The sequence below is a fragment of the Diuraphis noxia genome, unplaced genomic scaffold, assembly GCF_037042655.1.
Source record: "Diuraphis noxia isolate RWA-SAM2 unplaced genomic scaffold, SU_Dnox_SAM2 contig0003, whole genome shotgun sequence".
In the NCBI taxonomy this organism is placed as follows: domain Eukaryota; kingdom Metazoa; phylum Arthropoda; class Insecta; order Hemiptera; family Aphididae; genus Diuraphis; species Diuraphis noxia.
In genome coordinates, this window is record NW_028301713.1 from 77351243 (window position 1) to 77371620 (window position 20378).

At 26.2% G+C, this 20378-nt stretch overlaps 1 protein-coding gene across 2 annotated transcripts in view; it reads left to right on the forward strand.

The window, feature by feature from the left end:
* Nucleotides 1-20378, forward strand: part of LOC149057780 (uncharacterized) — a 100110-nt gene that overhangs the window by 49598 nt on the left and 30134 nt on the right. For both annotated transcript variants that reach the window (XM_089224358.1, XM_089224359.1), the window contains exon 3: nucleotides 19581-19685. In XM_089224358.1, coding sequence (XP_089080484.1) covers nucleotides 19581-19685 — 105 coding nt within the window. The remainder of the gene's footprint in view (nucleotides 1-19580; nucleotides 19686-20378) is intronic.

Below are 20378 nucleotides of genomic sequence, written 5' to 3' on the forward strand. Positions count from 1 at the left end.
TCTAAGATTTCAATCATGCATTGATCAAATTAATTTAGGAAAAATGATACTGCCAAATTATGTCAAAGATTTTAATGGATTGCTAAAAGTGTTTTCGACGTTTATAATAATACTCAAGATTAAGTTCTATTAAAATCAGTGTTTTCGCCACTTATGTGTATATAGTGGTTCAGAGCTACACGTTTCACATGCGAGTTATTTCAATAAACCAGCCCCTAAGAAAGGCACGATAATAGTTTCTCAAAAGATACGCAATTAAATCACAGATGTATATTGTATTCATCACCGCAAATCTTGTAATTAGTAGCAGACCCTCAGGAAAGTTTTAACGAGTTTGTTTCTTGGAAAACTTAAGAAATATTTCCATTACACTTACACGGTTCGATATAATATATAATTTCGTTTGTAATGTGTCATAAAATGTGTATGTCCTTAAGGGTGTAACTACATAATATAATATCCAAGTAGGTACTAAATGCGACATTTATGATATAACAATGCTATATATTTTTTTTATGATCAAAGAAAAATAGCAAACCAATACGTGTTTTTACATAACGATATTGTATGTGACATGCTAACTTTAAAGCACATTGCAGAACCATCATGGGAAATATAATATGATTTTATTCACGTTTGGTTCACATTTTAGACTTTTTTTTATTGATTAAGCAGGTAGGTGCTTGGAAAAATTAAGGCTTTTTTTTAATTAAGGAAAAAATTTTACATTTTGTACAATTTTTAGATTCAAGAAGATAAAACTTGCTGCTATGTAAACAAATGTTTTGAACTATAATTTTAATATTATTAGATTCTTATATTATAGACATTCAGAGTTTTCGTTTTTAATAAATTTTAACCTAACTCATTAATCACGGTTATTGTAAATATAAATATCTATTTAAAAGTGTAATTTAATATTAAATTTTGATTTTTAAACACAATCATAATACTGCATTAGTATTTGAACATAAAATGTTTTACAGTATATAAGAATAATCACTTAATTTGTTTTTAGAGTATAATATAATTCCTTTCCTCACAATAGTAATAATATATAAGACTTGTAGATGGGCATATACATCTAAACTTATCAAATATGAAAAAAACTATCATTCAGACGTATAAATAACACTTAAATTACTTAAATATTAAATAATAAGAGAAAAATGCTAAATAATTAAAATACAAACTATTATCACCCCGGAGCAAAAACGATGATACTACATATATTGCGTGAAAAATAACCTTAATTTTGTGGATACGTGTTATGTATTTTTAGGATGGTTTTGCTGTATTACAATGATGTGGGGTCTTAGGTTTCGTAAAGCGTGAACAGTAACACATACATTTATAGAACAAATGGACGTTTTTGAATATTGATAGCTGTGTCACCTCGTTTCGTCAACGTGGTTGGCAGGTAATTCATTTACACGAAAATCGAATGAGACAACCGTCACGTCCTCTACCTCAATCAACCATTTGAACTGCAATTTTTATTTTTGTTTTGCTTGAACAATGAACACATACAAAAAAAAAACCAATCCGACCATCCCTTATATCCAAAAAACAATTTATTTTCTCACCTGGTTTTTGCGCCATCCTATCATTGGTGTTTGCAGGCAGTACACCGAAGGTTACGATTAGACGTAAATTCAAGTCCTCTCATAATACAGTGATAATCTTATTGTGATATGTATGATACATCACCGTTCACCAAATACCACAGCCCATAATTATATCATTCTCGTTTATATTTATGGCAAACGCATAAATTCAATACAAAAGTTAAGAAAAAAAAATATAATCCTGATAAATGATTGGTTTTCTCAAATTGTGCGGTTGAATGTTTTTTATGAATTCCTACTGGTTTTCAATTGAATATATTTTGTTGACCTTTTGCGGTTTTAGCTTATAGTTTCGAAACTAATGTCATAAAAATAAAAAAACAAATTACACTTAAAACATAATATAATCTCATACAGGTCAAGTATAAAAGACAAGAAGTACCAAAACTTATTTGTATATAAGTATAGAAAAAGTGAGCATAGTATACTGAGATATATCTTGCTCTTATTGAGGAAGTCAATGATTTTTACTTCTTAGCCACGCCCATGATCGTCTTTTACTAATATAATTAGTTTAAGTTGAATGAAGGTTGGAGTGCAATTTTCGTGTATTATTCAATAAATATGTGTTTAGCCGTTAATTTAGAATTTATTATATTTATTACATTTGAGCTCAGTGAATAGGTATTTGCTCATGCAATATGCATATTGGTTATGGTAATTTTGGAAAACTTACTTCGGTTCTCATATTAATACATATTCACTTCTCTGAATTAAATTTATAACTTATCTCTACAACACTTAATTACAAATGAAACAGTTACGTGCTACTTACCTACAACACTGTATACAATTTTTTATTAAATACAAAAGTTTTGGACGAACTATTGAAGTAGGTAGTTGTAAAATGTACAGCCGATACATTCAGTTAACATATTATGCTTGTGGGTATCTAATATTTGTTTTTGTGTAAACTTAGTTCTTAATTTGTTTCTCTTCATCTCAAGTATTGGTATGTAAAATTGTAAATTAATTAAAACTAATTAAGTGTCAAATAATATTGGCTGATTCAATTATTATACATGTGTAATTAATTAATGATATATTTAAAAAACGAGGTAACATAATTTTCAATACACACCTAAATAATTTTTTACTGATACGGAAAACGGGGTCACAAATCATTTAACTTAGATATGCTTACGAATAAAAGTGTTAGACATTGTCTATTTTACAATCTTGAGTCAATACTAAACAGATAATTTAATGTTTATCTTTTAAAAATAATATTTGATAAAAAATGTTGATAATATCAATAGAAATAGAATGAGTAAAAATCTGGTGGGATGTCATGTCATACACTTCTAAAGTATTTTTTAGTGTATTTGCTCTTAGTTAGATTTAAGTTTAGGGTACTAAAAAATAATGGATATGTAGTACATTAGATGTTACTCAACTTTTGACGTAAACCACCATTAAAGAGATTAAAAATTTTCTTTACTAAGGTCAACGATGGAATAAAAAAGTTTTTGGATATCGGCACTTTTTATTTTTTTTTTTTTTTTTGATATCTTTGATTCATAATCGATTGATCATAATCATGTTGATGATTTCTCTTTACCACTACTACTCTTACACGCTTCATATAATAAGTATATAGGTTTTTATAAGATGCCTAAAATATTTATATTTTTGGTGTAGCATGAAATTACCTGACGAAATCTGACTAATTATACAAAATAACTAAATCTATAAATAAAATAATAAAATTATGGGTTATTATACGATTACATAAAATTGTGTTAGCTTCATAGAGTAATGGGTCAGAAGGTATAAAAATCATTTTATTTAATACCTATAGACTAAAATACTTGATTAGTTAATAATAATTATGCAAGTAAAATGTTTATGTTTACTAACACAACAATATTATATGTAAATATGCTTAACATGTTAAGTAAACGGATGGATTTATTTGAGGAATAATTGTGTTTAAATTATGTAATAACCAGCTGCTACCAAGGAACATCAAATTACTGCCACATACATATATAGGTACATGTTTGTTTTTTTTTTTTAGAATCTAGGGTCCTGAAGCTAGAAACTGTTAGTAAAATATTATTACACTCTATTACTAAACAAAATTGAGTCACAAGAACATCGATCTTACTCAGATGACTTTAAACCTATACTAATTATTATAATTTAATATTCAAGAATTTCAAGAATTTCTAAAATGTAAAAAAATTTTAAACACCTATATAATATTAATCTTACATTAAATGAGTAATTTCATCAATAAATAAACAGAAATTTACCAGTTTCAAAACTAATGACTTCATTTGATAAAATATATGTAAGAAAAACGTAAAAAAATACACTGCTAATTAAGTTTAGAGGTAATGATAAGATGAACAAAATTACTTTTGATTATAATAAATGATAAAAAAAAATTATTACAATTGCATATAAAATAAAAAAAGGGGAAAATAAAAATCTTATGGTTTTTAATTGGTTATCTGATTTATGATTCTCAACAAATATTAACATATTAATAAAATTTTAGTACCTACCGATATTTTATCATAATATTATTCAAGTATTCACTGATCTTCAATGTAAACAAATTGAGCACTTAATATAAAGTTAAAATTTCAATAATTCTTGCATAAAATACATGTTCCAACTTAGCTCATTTATTTATTGATGTATAACACATCATAATACATATTTTGAAACGTTGGATTCATAATTAAAAACACTTGATCGGCTCGGTTGATTATTTAATTACTATTTGGAAATTCGTAATCATTTAAGTGTTAGATACTGAATGGGTTTTAACTTGACACCTCACAGTGTAGATAATATAACTTCTCATTTCTTAGTGATTTTTGCTTCTCGTTATATTTCTATGGAACAGGATAGAAATAAAATATATACTTAATATCAACGCTGTTGCTTAAACTATATTATAATCAAAGGGAGATACTAAAAAAAACTATCCGAAATAATAACTGTGGTTGGGTATCACATTTTTTTTTTAAACAATTAAGAAATTCTAAGTATAAACCTTTTTAAGTGGAATCAGTATTTAATGTCCAATAGATAGTATAATATAAGCTAAATGTTACTTTTGAAGCACTCTTTCTACCGAAATAGAAATACCAAATGGCGAATAGATAAGACAAAAAAAAAATAAAAAATTCCACAGTAAAAACGATATTATAGTTTCTTCTATTACAGAATTCAAAAAATTATAAATCTATACAAATTTTCATTATTGCATTTGATATTATTATGAACGATGTATTTAGATAATAAACTACCACGATTTGACTACTTGCATGTCTTTGTGGTCGGTACATAATAATATTATATAAATTTAATAATAGTTATGATTTACAACAGGAAGTAAAATGACCATTCGGCTAAGACATAATATATCCTAGTATTCTATCTGAATAGAACCGGAAGCATATTTTACATCAAATGATATAAAGTATCTTTTCATTATTCTAGCGGTCTATAACAAAACAAATGGATTGTATACAATCAAATTATATTACAGTTAATTAATTGCGTAGGGTAATATTTAAAGGTCTAAAGTAAATTTGCCTTTTTAGAAAAGGAATAAAATTTTGAATTATATAAATTTGTAAATAATTGTATGGTAAAAGAATAAGCTTTAAATAAAAATTACATCTAATATAGAATGACTAAAAAATAACTTTAAATAAGTTTTGGATTGTTTACGTAGAATAATGTTATTATAGTTATACATATTATTTTTTTTAAACCGTAAAAAACATAATAGTTATTATTATTTACATTTTTCAATATTATACATGTCATATTTTAATTGTCATATTAGAGGCATTTAAAATCATTGCAATAGCTAAAATTGAATCATTAATTAAAACAGGAGTGTGATATATAAAAAAAAATTAAAACAAACAAAAGAATTGAAACAAATATTGACAATTTCATAAATATATCTAACTTTTATTAATGATACAATTTATCGTACATTCGTATCATTTTTCATATAGAACGAAAAAAATCCTACTCTTATATTTCCTGTATTATTGTTGTCACTTGTCATTCAAAGTGAGAAAAAAAAATTATTTATTTAAAATGTTATCATCCCGTTCGACTAAAACTGTTAAATTGTCTCTTTAACCTTTATTCCAAAAAATTATCATGTCACCCGATTTTCGCGACCACTTTAATACGCACGCCCGCAGTAAACAATAAAATTATGATAAAAGGACAGTAGTTATGACACCGTTTATATTATCATCACATGGAGAAGATAATAGTGTTAAAAGTTTTGAAATAACCCTCGAAATGTTAGATTTTTTTAATAAATCGCTTGAGGTACCTAATATTATAATAATCACAATCTACCTTTCAACTTATTTATATTTTACGTTTAGTAATTTTGTGTTCAACATTTCAAAGTGGGTGTTTTCCTTTTTTTGTGATTTACTATCTATTCAGTATGAAATTCACCGGAGGAGTCCCTTCTAAAATATATTTTCCTATCCATGCCCGTGATAAAAATTTATTTTTGTACGCTGCAAAAAGAGGCGTAATCTATATAACAACAGGTAAATATATTATTCAGATGGAAAGGTGAGCACAGCGGATTGCAAGCATAATTAATTATAATGAAAATTGAAAATTCGACATATCATCTACCATATTGTACATTTAAACAGTAGGTAAATCCGAAATCATAATGTCACGTACAATACAGTACAGATTCCGTAGTATTATATTATAAATGAATCTGATAATTGTTCGTTTTTGTCGTTTTCGTTTGTTCGGAAATAATTATAATATACGTCTCATCATTAATTTTCATTTAAGTGTTATCGGAGAGTGGTTTCTTCATTCAAAATTTTCAATTTTCCTTTTATCAATTAGCCCATACTCTTATTGTAACGATTTTGTACAGACCATATTGTATTTCATTAATAAATTTTAAAAAACATTTATCATTTAAAATATCTAGATAGCGATTAAATAAAAATTTAAAAAAATATTTTTGCACTTCTGAGGCTAGTATGGGTTTGTACGGTAAATTATTAGAATAATTATCATAATGCTGATGTATTATAGTGGTATATATATTATCATGCATGCTATTTGCACAAACATCAAGCAAGTCTCAATGGCATGTATATTTTTTATGAATAAATAAAATACATGTTGACAACTTAATTCTCCGAAGGGCAGTTAACCTGTGTGCAGACCAAACACAGATAGATTTATATAACGGCAAAAGAGGAACCATTACCGTAAATTGTCCAAGTTGAATTCGTCGTTTATCTATGGACACTGCAGTTTGCGTTTACCCGGTAAGGCCAAGTCTATAAAAAAAATATAATAAAAAAAAAAAACCGTTATTACGCATGAATCTGAATACTAGATGCGGGAGAAAAACAGATTTATGCTATCGATGAATAATGAACCGGAACAGAGCGCATTCGAGTAAGCAATGAATGCGCGTGCGTGCGTATTGGGTACGTAATTTCCACATATTCTTTAAAGGTCTCGCGTAAGGTCCTCTTCTTCTTTCTCCGTTCCATGTTAATGAAACAAACAGCCGTCTTTATTGATAGTTTTTGCTGGGTCTATATGTCTAATGTCTATATACCTACTGTTATTTATTTATTTTTTGCTGTTGGCCGAAACAAACATCTTATCGTCGTTATCGGCGCTCACGTAAATTGACTCACGCGCGGTTAACGCAATAAGGTGTAAATCCTAAGCTGTATTTTTTATGGCTTGGCCGAAAAAGCGATTTGTCATCGCATACGTCTCTTAGCTAACTAACAGCGATATATCTAAAAACGCAGAAATCCCCTTATGTATCCAACCTCCTGGCGACAAAATCGTCGTGTTGTATTAGCTTATATCATTATATCTAAACAGTTTTATAACACATTATGTATAAGTACTGGTTTTTTTTTCCAACACTTTTATGAATACATTTATACAAATTATAATTGATTACCTACCTATAGGTACCTACTCTAGAAATATTATTGTATGGGTATTTCTAATTTATTTACAAACACGAAAACCTATAAGCTACGATTTTCGTAATCCGTAGCTGAGATTTCTTTAAATTCAAACTTTCAAAGTGTGTTTGATGATTTTAACTTTTAAGGCTCTAAAAATTAATTATCTTAGCTTCACTCTTAGACGCCTAGAAGCGTTATAAAATAATACTGAAATTATTCACGTGAATGATAGAAAGGCATACCAACTTTGAGTAGGTAAGTAAATAGTAATAACGTATAAGTGATGTTATATCGAAATTGTATTAAAATTAATAAATTTCCATGATATTACAAATTTACAACAGTGATGTGTTTTGCTACGATATATTTAGGTAGGTACATGTGATGCAAACAACCACTAATATCAACAAAATTAAATTGTAAATATGATGTGGGTAAGGTCTTGATTAAATTACTGATATGTTATTATTATTATTATTACAGGATTAAATTACTACCGTTAGATCCGTATACACGAAACTAATATCAAGTATCCTAAGTTAAAATTACTTATTTTTTATAAAACGGAAACCGAATAAAACAATATTTCTATACTATGTGGTTACAAATATTCGTAGTATAATAGTAAAAAAATGGTTTAATTATATTATGACCTTTAATATAATATAATATGCAATATTTTAAAAATCTATAGATTCTGTAATTATGACTTTCTGAATAACTCCAAAAAAATAAAAACAGATTTTGTTAACAACGGATTGAATTTACCTTGCATTTTTCATAAATACATTGTCAACAATGTAAATGTAAATACATTCTGTTGGGGATAAAATCCAATAATAAAATATAACTATTAGCTTATATTTTATAAAATAAATCTTTCTTTCTTATTTTATTTTTTTTTAAAATCAAAAATGTAATGTTCTGTTCTTATGCAGTTTTTATTGTTTTTAACTTTTATTTTATGCATTTTTTAGATAAAAATGTATGTCAAATATGTGTATAATATATTAGAACTTTAATCTGCGTTTAATCATTAAAATTACATGTTGTAAGTTTCAACTATTCAGGCTTCAGGCATATTGACGGACATTTGTAAATACTGATTGTAATTGCGTCCTCAGGACAATCAACCCTTTCTCTTACGATTAAATATTAATTAATATGGTGAGTTATACAGTGATATCGCATCCCTTATTTTAATTTTTTTAATTTGGATCGTCATCAATGTCATTGGTGTTTTGACAGTAATTTAACTATTTTCAATGTTTTTAAAAATTGTATACTCTATAAATAATAATAATAATCATAGTGATAATAACCGCAATAATAAAAAAAAACTGTTTATGTTTATTAGTTAAGTAATCCTGGTGGTATTTCGTGGTATTTACAACTTTTATTGCACTAAAATAAATAAATATGGTATATTCCTACAAATTTTGAATTTGTAATTTAATTTTGTATAATTTAATTCCTAACTTTAATTATTATGTTATTTATCAGCCTCTTGGGAATTTTAAATTTTGGTGCTTATATTTATAATATGTTTTTGGAAAATTTTTATACTTATAATTTAATTTTATGGTTCTTTATAGAAAAAAAAATGCTAAAAATGATATTATTACTGTTTCAAGTGAACTTTTTAAAAATGTGATTAACTTTTTGACCTCCGGTAAAGTCTGTGCAAATATTTTTGAAGGCTATATTATGCTATCTTTAGAACATATTTTCTCTCACATATACACATAAGTAGACAACCAAAACAAAAAAAATATACACAAAACGCTATGTAATTTACTCCAATATTGGAGGTTTATTGGAGGTATATTGGAACATAATTTTCAATATTAGATTTTTGAATAGCATTAAAAATCCACTTCAGTAGTTTTACTCTATAGTATATTTACAATGCATTCCAAATTTAGATATATATAACTTATAGATAGTTGTATAATATATCCATAAAGTTAAAACCACAGTATTTATTATTGAACAGTTAATAACAATAATATTATAATTAAGTGAACGTAACTGTCAGGGGTATATCAGCTCACCAGGATTTCGAAAGTTTTTCCGATGAATTGCCTAGTAAACAATGAGTAATATATTATTATATAATGTTTATTCATTTTTCTTTTTTTAAATTTTTGTTAAGTTTATTAAAGTACTTATAAATAAGTTTTTGACAAAGAAACAAGAAAACAAAAAAAATCTTTGGGCATGAGTACCTATATACCTATATACTTGCTAATTATAATTTTAAATTATGATTTCATTACTATACATTTGTAAATTATAACAAACATTATTTATTAATGGGATAGATAATTTTTTAATTAAAAGTTGCGTTATATCAATGAACAGTTGCAAAGAACAATGTTTAGATAAATCATGGTTATGTAGGTATTTTGTAATAATTATTCCTTTTATGATTCTTCTGATATACTGCTTCTTATTAGGTTAGTTAAGCGGACAAGCAGTATGTAAACACTAAAATTCAATTTAATTGCATAATTAACCCGTATTTTATTATTTTAGCCTATATAATTTTTAAAAAAATGTAGTTTTTCAACTAACTATTTATTTAAATAATGTAGGTCAAAATTAAACCCAAAAATGAATCGGATATTAAATATTGTATACCTACATAAAGAGGTTTACAATACAACGAGCATTCTATTTACAAATTTCCAACACCAAAGTTTTTTCTCAATCCTCCACGGGTATTTACTAACTGAACAATTTGCGTTTCTGATACTCGATTCAAATAATAACAGTATTTTTCGGTCGATTGTTGTAAGTATCTATAAGCGTCATAGTTATCGTGACTAAAATGTTTTTGCTATAAAACTGACCATAATAATAATAATATACTTAAAGTATTATTACTGTTGTTTTTATATTTATTCACGGTAAATGTAGTTTATTGTAATGATTTTTGTTGATCTTGGTCTTCTTAGGTACCATAGTCAATAATAATGTTACATACACTAGCTGCACCACGTATAATAGTATTTTAGTTTAATATCGTCGTGGTATACGTTTAAAGTCTGCACATCCGGTGCATATTCGATTGAATGGTTTTAAAGTCCCGCGTATACCGTATGTGTTACCGCGTATTTTTATAGACCAATATTACATCTAAGTGTCACGGATTTCAGTTCGGGTGATAAAATCGAAACGTCTTCGAAAACTTTATTGTTTGGGGCCCACCGCTATTCCTTCTAGCAGAAAAATTTGGATTCTGGTGAACGGTGTTCGCCATTAGTGACACGTGCTAGTGAATATTTTCCAGGACTATATCGCTTTCTCAGTTACGTACGTGCCCGATACGCCACGTGACTTGGTGATGACTGCATACAATTCTCTATACAAAACTACAAACCGTCATGACGTGTCATATTATTATCAAGTATTTCTAAAATTATTTACTCGTGACAAAATATATAATTGTATTTTATTATATCTTTTGTAGATAGTATTAAGTAGCTAAGTTACCATAAATGGAATATTATTTACAGCCTATACGATCGCATACGCGAGTTTATCTGTAGGTATTTGATAAAAGAATTTGTCTGCATCTAAGTAATTTGTATAATCGGAATTTAATGGCTTCTTTTGACAGCCCTTCAACTGCTTTACATACCATGAATAATGATTTTAGCATCATAAATATAAACAATTAATATCAGTTCTAGCATGTAATTATAGATTGGTTCATAATAAATTATCTAATTGGAATTTATAATTGTTATACATTTAAGGTAATTTAATGCAAATAAATAACACGTATTAAACGTATAATAGTAGTATGAACGTGAACGCCGACTATACTGTAATCCGTGAGGGAATGCAAAACTGAAATTCCGGAATGAAAATATTTTTTTATTTGAGAATTTTAGTCCTAAATCAATATATATAGTTATGTGTGAAACAGGCCTCAGATAATATTTGACTTGTAAGTAGTAACGTCATTCGGTGATCGTACCAAACAGCAAATGTATTGACAAATGCATAGGTACATACACTTCTCAGGTGTCAAACGTCAGTTATTATGTATATGGTAGTTATGTTGAAAGCACACTATTACAAAACTACAAAAGTACCTACCTACCTGTCCAATTTAAAGTAAAGTGTATTCTTAGTATTCTTATATATTCTGTAAAATATATCGTATTATTATTAATTTATAGAAATTAATTAAAATAAATTTAAATTTTCCTTATATTTTAAAGATGATGATATTGCTTTATGTCTTTTATTATAATTTTACTGTGTGGTGATTTTTATATCCTGATAACTTTGACAAGATTCTTATATACAAACATAAATTTAATTCAATGCAAAGTTATAGTTTATTATGTACGTTGTAGTAAAATAGCGTTAACGTTTCTAAATATAAATGTATGTCTATAAATCTCAAGATTAGAAAGATGTACACTATATTGTATAGCTATATTTAAGTACATGACTAAAATTACTATAAAATAATCTTTACATTCTTGCATTATCATTACATATTTTATCATAAAGGGGAAATAATATAATATTCATAAATAATACAAACACAATTAAAATAATTTTTATATACGCAGTTTAAATGAAGTTAAGCTCTTATCAGTGACATTTTAATAAAAATAAAATTTAAGATTATGTTTGAGGAAAATGAAAAAAATGTTTTGCATAATAGCAACTTCTATTGAAAATAATAACTTCCTACTATAGTAAATTATAGTTTAATAATAAATAGCTAGGTGAAGTTATTTTTCTTCATAAAGATATTCCTCTATTTATAATTTTTCATACAAAATAAGTTTTTTTTAAACATTTAAGTAAACAATAATAAATATTTTTTAATTTTTAAGGCATTTTGAGCTTCAAAGTTATATACCTACACTTCAAGTTGTAAGTATTAGCAAATTTTACCTGAATTCATTAGCTAATATGTTATAACCGATCTCATCAATTAGTAGTATGAAATAAAATAAACTGTTAATACAATTGTATTTATTAATATAAGATTCTCGCCTGTGATTAACTAATGTTATATATTTATATGTTTTAGTTTTGATAAACTTACAATTGAGTGCTCTTTACTAAACATCTAAATTTTGTTCAGTTAAAAGTCTACTTAAGTATGGTCTAATATCTACTACTTAGGTACTTCAGTTCTCTTATCATTGGATCCGATTGAATTTTTGAATGATTGCTATATGTTCTATATAATGGAATGTGGATTAGGTATGATAAATGTTTCACTAATATTTTGTGTACTTGGTACAATTATTTAATGGGTAGTAATTCTAATAATTCAATAGCAAAAAAAAAAAAATGAATATAATAAAAAAAACATATTTCAAAATGAAAATGAATTATTTTATATTTATTAAAAGCTGAATTTTGTTCAATTTATATTTGTAAAATAGAATATATCAAAATTATTTATTATTTTTATTTTTGAGGAATGGTAATATGTTATATGTATATATCTCTTTATACATGAATACATCACTAAATAACCTGATAAAGTACTTATTTCTTATCACTCAAGCGCCAGACTAACGTCCGTTATATTCAGATATATTTTTTAAATAAGTATCATACAAAACATAGCAATAAAGTAATAGTAATATATTGTTTACAATTAACTATTGCACATTTAGATAACAATAATAATTTATAGACAGAAACTCACATAAAGACGAACATTGAAACATCTTAGACCATTTCCTATAAAAGCACTTTATTGTCATTATTATATAAACCATTGTTACACATTTAATTTGTTTTAACTATATGTTTTTATTTGAAAAATCAATTGTTAGTTTTTAGTACTTACTAAACAGTACACGCCACGTTGAAAAATCGTTAAATTGTATTTTTTACAAGATCTTAAAATGGTGTTTTTATATAATATTACACATATGTACCCTCTTAAGTCAAAACTTATGATTTTTTTTTTTTTGTCATAAATATATCTCGTTAATAGTAAACTTACGTGGATGAAAGATATTATGATTGTAATTCAAAAACAATGTCGTTCAAGTATTCCGAATTGATTGAGATGGAGTGTTACATTTTTCACGTAAATATAACTGGGTGGTAACAAATAAGTACCTACCCAAGATTTATAATACATGATTAATGATAATTTCAGTAATACGGTTTATATTGGTAATAAATATTAATCAACTAAACAATTATTCAGTAAAATATTCAAAAAATTATTTAGAAATAAAATTACATCGAACTAGATATATAAAATATTCTGAACATATTGTATCTATCTATCTATCTATTATAGGTACATATAGTTTTAAAATATGGATTAAATAAAACAAAAACAAATATTAATCAATTCAAACTTCTATACAATTATGAATTTATTGTCTTTGATGATCTCAAACACATTAATTTAAATTACAAATTGTAAATTAACTCAGATCGACAAATAAAAATAATAAATGAATATTGATGATAAGTAAATATAGAAAAAAAAACATAATTTCTAGACATGTATTTGTGAAAATGATAAGCCAGTTTATTGATGCTTGGTGGAACTCTGGTAGCTATCATTGTACAAAAAAAAAAGATTAAATGCGTGATTTTATTTATGTTACATAGTATATATTAAATGATAATGACCCAGAGCTATACAAATAAAAAAAGGATTTTGACTTATAAAGTTATAAAACATTATAATATTGTTTTTACTGTTTTCAGATGAACGCTTACCTATTTATAATATTAATTTACACATTTGAAGGTGGTAAACACCAAAAAACGTGGCATGCTTATCAGTTTGGCAAACAAAACATTTCCAAACAAAAATCCTGTTTTATTTAGTTTTCTACTGTGTAATCACATTTTCTACCCCCTGACACCATTTTAAGCAAAGCCATTATTACGGGCAAAGCAGATTAAAAATAAAATACAAACTTGAAAAATACACTTGAAAGTAAAGGTTGCAAAAAATATAAAACGAAAATTTCGCTCCCTCTAAACGTCTTTTATAGCGCAATAGATGGTTTTATTTTCCAATGAATATAGATGAGACGAGAAGAATAATGTAGCCAATGTAAAGCTTGCAGAACTGTCAACCCAAGAGACCGGCGAAAGGAACTCATTAGGGTCTTGCAAGGGTTTTGTTTGTTTTTACGTACTTTTTTGTAAATTTCATTGAATAATTTATAACAGAATTCTACCACCTCATCATGTCTCACCCATTATATGTATCCATCCGTCCTACCCCTAACCTATTGACCACGAAGAAAACCAGCAGCATAATTACCACCAAAATTTTGGCCAATAAAACCCTCGTCTTAGGTACATGACTTTCAGGGGTCTCCATTATTACTTCACTGGATAGTGGACACCATTAGAAGGTTATACTCTATCACCTTTCCCGTGAACGTAAATCCATTCCCTTTTAATAATAAACCTCTCCCAGATTATTTGCTCATTTTGTACACGGTTAACTATGGTTTTAAAGAAAGAAAAAAAAAATAATGCCTTTTCATGAACGGCTTATTTATAGTATAATAATATTTACCTTCTTTCTACTGAAGAATTATATTATCACAGTATTATCAAAGTTGAGAATTTGATCTTTGAACAATCGTCATGGAAACCACCAATTGAATTTAGAAATCACTGTACTTGATTGAAAAGTGATTTTTTTCACCAAATAGTCGATTTCTCCACGATAAATGTATTGGTTTTCATTTTTCATTATTTTACGTAGTTAATTGTAAAATTTTTTTTTCTAAAAATTATATTTTCTACCATTTTAACAACTTAATTAATTATTTTATATATATATGCATATATCTTACTAATAGTTATAAAGAATTCCGCAGATTATGATGATTCACTGGATGAATCTGAACACAAATCACGGTTGGATAGTTCAGATGAATGATTTATTATACGATTTATCAATCGCTACACTCAATAGACACGGTGGTTATAAATGAGACCTAATCATAAATAAATAATAATGTTCGTGCATCACCATAAAAAAATTGAATTATTTTTTATTTATTATTATTTACTTACTAAAAAATATATTTTTACTATACGAGTATATTAAATAATATATTTATCTGCAGTAGTAGTATCTGCATAGAGGAGTTATGCCAATTTCTCGTTGGGGGGGAGGGTAATTGTAGCTCCAAGACGCATAATACTTAAATGTTTCACTGTCAGTCGGTTTCGGTTAATCGTGAATATTAAATGCGATGGCATGTGTGAAGCAAAACAGTGTAGTGGTTCGCCGTCGAAGCAGGTCGAGCTGGTTGCATACAACGTTTCACCCTCTCCCCCAAATTTTGCCAATATAGTCGATTTCCATCAGTCGGTGGGGTAAGGTCTGGTTGGTGTAGCGTGCACGTAATGATAAGGAGCGGTCACAGTTTTATAGGGACCACGTCAGAATTTATAAAGTTTAGAATAAATGACCGTTCCTGTTTGGATAATAATAATACACCGGAATAAATATATATATATTAACGATATTAGTTTACTTAATAAATACTGATCGATAATGTTTGGTTCTCAACACCAAACAATATTTATTATTAAATACCAACATTTCATAAGCGTGTTTAAAAAAAAAGCAAATGCGTCAATCAATAATATAATATGATATTATCCCTAGCTGATTGAATGTTGTATCATCACTATTGTTTTAAATACCTTGCATTAATTCACAATTAAACCATAGATTGTATAAAATATTATATTATAATTTATATAATATCTGATTATGACTTTATGAGTAAGTACGTTATTGTATCACAATTTAATCTTTCAAATTATAATTGTTTTAGTATTCTAATAAATAAATATGGTAGATACAATAAAATTAGCATATTCCATAGAGTTACATAGATACTTAATATAATTAAGTGTACACTTGGACTGTGAAATTGTAGTACCATTGATACTCATTATCACAAATATATATGATAAAGTGATATTCTAAACTCATTTTTATGATTTTTGTTTCAATTCTTGTTTTTAAATTGCATATTTCATTTTTTTTTTAAGATAATTACAATTTTAAATTTACTCATATTATAAAATGTTTATGTATAAGGTACTCCTTTCCATTATTTTAAATACTATGTAGGTACATTTATATTTTTATGTGATGACTCAAGTTTTTACACATAAAACAATATTGCAGTCTGCACATTTTAATTTGTCAATATTCAAGTATATTTTTTAATATTGAAAAATGCATTGAGTCCTGCACCTGCTATAAAAATATAACGTTTAAACTTAAAATGTTTAATACGGTAAACTTATTATTTATTAAGTGATAAAGTGAGTAGATATGATCCGATATTATTTTTTCCTATATTCGATAAGCTTCTAATAAAATTAGTTTCCGGTATAAAACCGATAACTTACTCAATACTTTAAAGCAGATGTTCCATAAACCAACACCAAAATCCAAAATATCAGTAAAAAAATACGGTAACTATTTGATATTAATCTAATAATATTCAATAAGACACTCTATATAGTTGTTTAGTTTTTATAGTAGAATTACGATCTCTCAATGTAAATTATTAGTTTAATAGTATGCAATAATACCAAATATAATCACTTTATATGCAATATATGGGTAGTTTTTGGTTTAACACTCATTAAAAATTAAAAAAATATTTATAATTTGTCACTACCTACTAATAAAATATAAGAATAACTGAATAAAAAAAAAATAAACTATGTTCAAAAAATAATACGTCATAACTAAAGGGAAAAGTAAATGTTAACACACAAACGATGACTTTTCAACATAAAATATAGGTACATAGGTCTAAAACGCATATTTCTATATTGGTTACAATTTTTCGTTCTATACAACGAAGGTTTGTTTAAAAAAAATTAATTGTTCAACTAGTTGTCTCTCTGTGTAACTTTGAATTTAACAACTGGAAAATTAATCAATGAGTTTATTATACCACCTATATTTTATCATACGCTTATATACTATATAAGTTACAAAACTTTTATGCATATGTTTTTGATTATCATTGATTTAAATATTTTAATCACACTATGGTCATTACTTATTAAGTATGAATTATACTAAACATATTTTGTTTAATTAAAACTTATATGTACTTTGAAATAATATGTTTCCGATGTTTTTGTCTATTATACACTATATTAATATAAAAATAATATCTTCGACACTTTGTTCTTCAAACAAGTAGGTACTACACAAAATAGTGTCAATGTTGCATCTGTTTTACTTTTCTGGTTTAATCTACATCATCTCAAAAAACATAAATGAACGGAAGATTGATATCTGTTAAAAATAGTTTCGTGAAAATACAAAATAACAATAGTGTTGCGAGCAGACAGTGTGTCAGAGGATATCATAATTCATCTTTCATCACATAAATTGTATAAAAGTTATTCCAAAGTATATTAAATAACAACCATTTATCACCAAAAAATAATCACAAGGTTTTAAGTAAGGACGGGAAGGACGCGTACCATTATATTTCCATTAATTTTCTGTAAAAGTCTCCGCGTTGGTATAGGTATCGGTTGATCACTATAACGTATTATTAGTTTAGAACATGTACACGACTTCACTATTTATAATTTATTTCGCTTCAATTGTTTTGTTTGATGATAAATGGTAAATGATAATATTACGCACGAAACAAACAATCGATAATTTTCTATTTTAAAAGAAGAAAAACAAGGGAAGTTTCTCGATGATCTGTTGAACAGAAAGTTGTAAGTATAACTCTTTTTGAGTAGGTAAGCGAATACTATACTACTCTCTCAATTTTGGATGTATTAAATTTGACTTGATAAATCAATGCATACGAAAAATCATTTTGACAAGTGACGGTGTCAATCTCTTTTTAGTCTCTATTTCTATATTATAAACTCGCAGTAATTTATAATTTATTTATAATTCTAGTTGCAACAGGACACAGGTGATGTTATGATGAAATAATTTATACGAAAACCATCGCATATAATATTATCATTACAGCATTGTATCACAATTATATACTTAGGTATAAATACATTACAAATTACATTATAAATATTAACTTAAGATTAAACTTAATATTTTGAAAATTCTGTTTATTCTATTTTATTAATTAACGGTAATATACGTAAAGGTAAAAAGTTAATGTTCTAACAAAATAGATAACAATTCTTATTTTTGTTTCTATTTAACTTTTTATAAAATTTGCCAAAATTATTTATTATAAAAATAATAAATAATAAATAATCTTAAAGTTTGAAATTCATAACAATTTTAATCTTAATACCTAAGGCTAAAATATTTTATAAAATATTCTTTATACATTTGTTTTACTATAATAAATAAAAAGATTAGCATAAAGCTACATCCGCTTTCTATGAGTGATTAAATATCAATTGTTGACATGTTGGATATTCACATATAAAATCACGATTTCTCCGATAACGATTAACGATAATTTTTATTACTTGAATTATAATTTCTCATGCAAAATGGAATTGAAATATTTAAATTAATGTTAAGCTATTTATACCAAGGACATGTTAGCATCGTTCTACCACAGCTCATCGATATTAACTTGCCTAAAAATTACAAATAAATTAGTAACAGCTTCATGTTATTATACGGTATACCTATTATAATAATTATTTTGTAATATAATATGCAATTTATTTAATAATTGAAAACAATACAATATCCTAGTAATAATATAGGCTGTCTGATCACTCAAAAACGTTTTTCATAATATTACACAATCGTTAGGTTAATTATAATATTATGTTCTTATCGTTCATTAGAATATTGTTAATCCAGTGTAAAAAAATGTTTTCATAAAAAAAACACCGATTTTACGAATGTTACACAACTACAACTATAAACAGTAAACACATCATGTTTTGAGTACTAATAATGAATTACGACATTAATTATAATGCATTATTTTATTTTCAGCCTCTTCGAGACACATCCAGATGTTCAACAATCCTTTATGCCGTTTAGAGGAGTTGACCTAGAGGACCTGAAACACAGCAGACAGCTTAGAGACCATGCGTTAAGGTACAATAAATAATATAAAAATAAAAATATATTTCAATAACGCTTGTTATAATAGATTGAAAAAATACCAACTTAAATATTATTTTAATCAATTTATTATTATCTGCCTAAAAATAATCACTTACCTACGTAGTAATCAAAAAGTTACACTCAATTATACCTACTCAATATTATAGTATTTAGCTATTCTAATTGATTTGATTTATTCTGATTCTGCACTGAAGTTTTAAGGATATAACGTTTTCGAGATTTGAGGAAAATATTAAACTATGGTTGCATAATTTATAACTTAATAGCATTGTAATATAAGTAAATATTCTTCCTATAATATAATCCTAATGAATTATAACAATGACCAATTATAACGATGGCTACAACTAGCATGATACTAAGTCTCAATAGAAATAACTAGTATTTAGAATTTTAGAATTTAATTTTATGTATTTAATATATTATTTCATATTTTAACAATTAAGTAAATTGTTTTGATTTTCTTATTTTCGGGAAATAACGAAGCTCGTATAATCAAACATCTCCATATACACCCGTGTTACTATGATTGCTCTAGAAAATTGTCCACAAGAACGAATAATCTCCTACTCAAATTTTAGACCCTAACCTAACCTATGTCGATTTAAATTTCAATGTGAGACAAAAACAAATTCTCTGTGATTTGTAATGGACTATGGATAT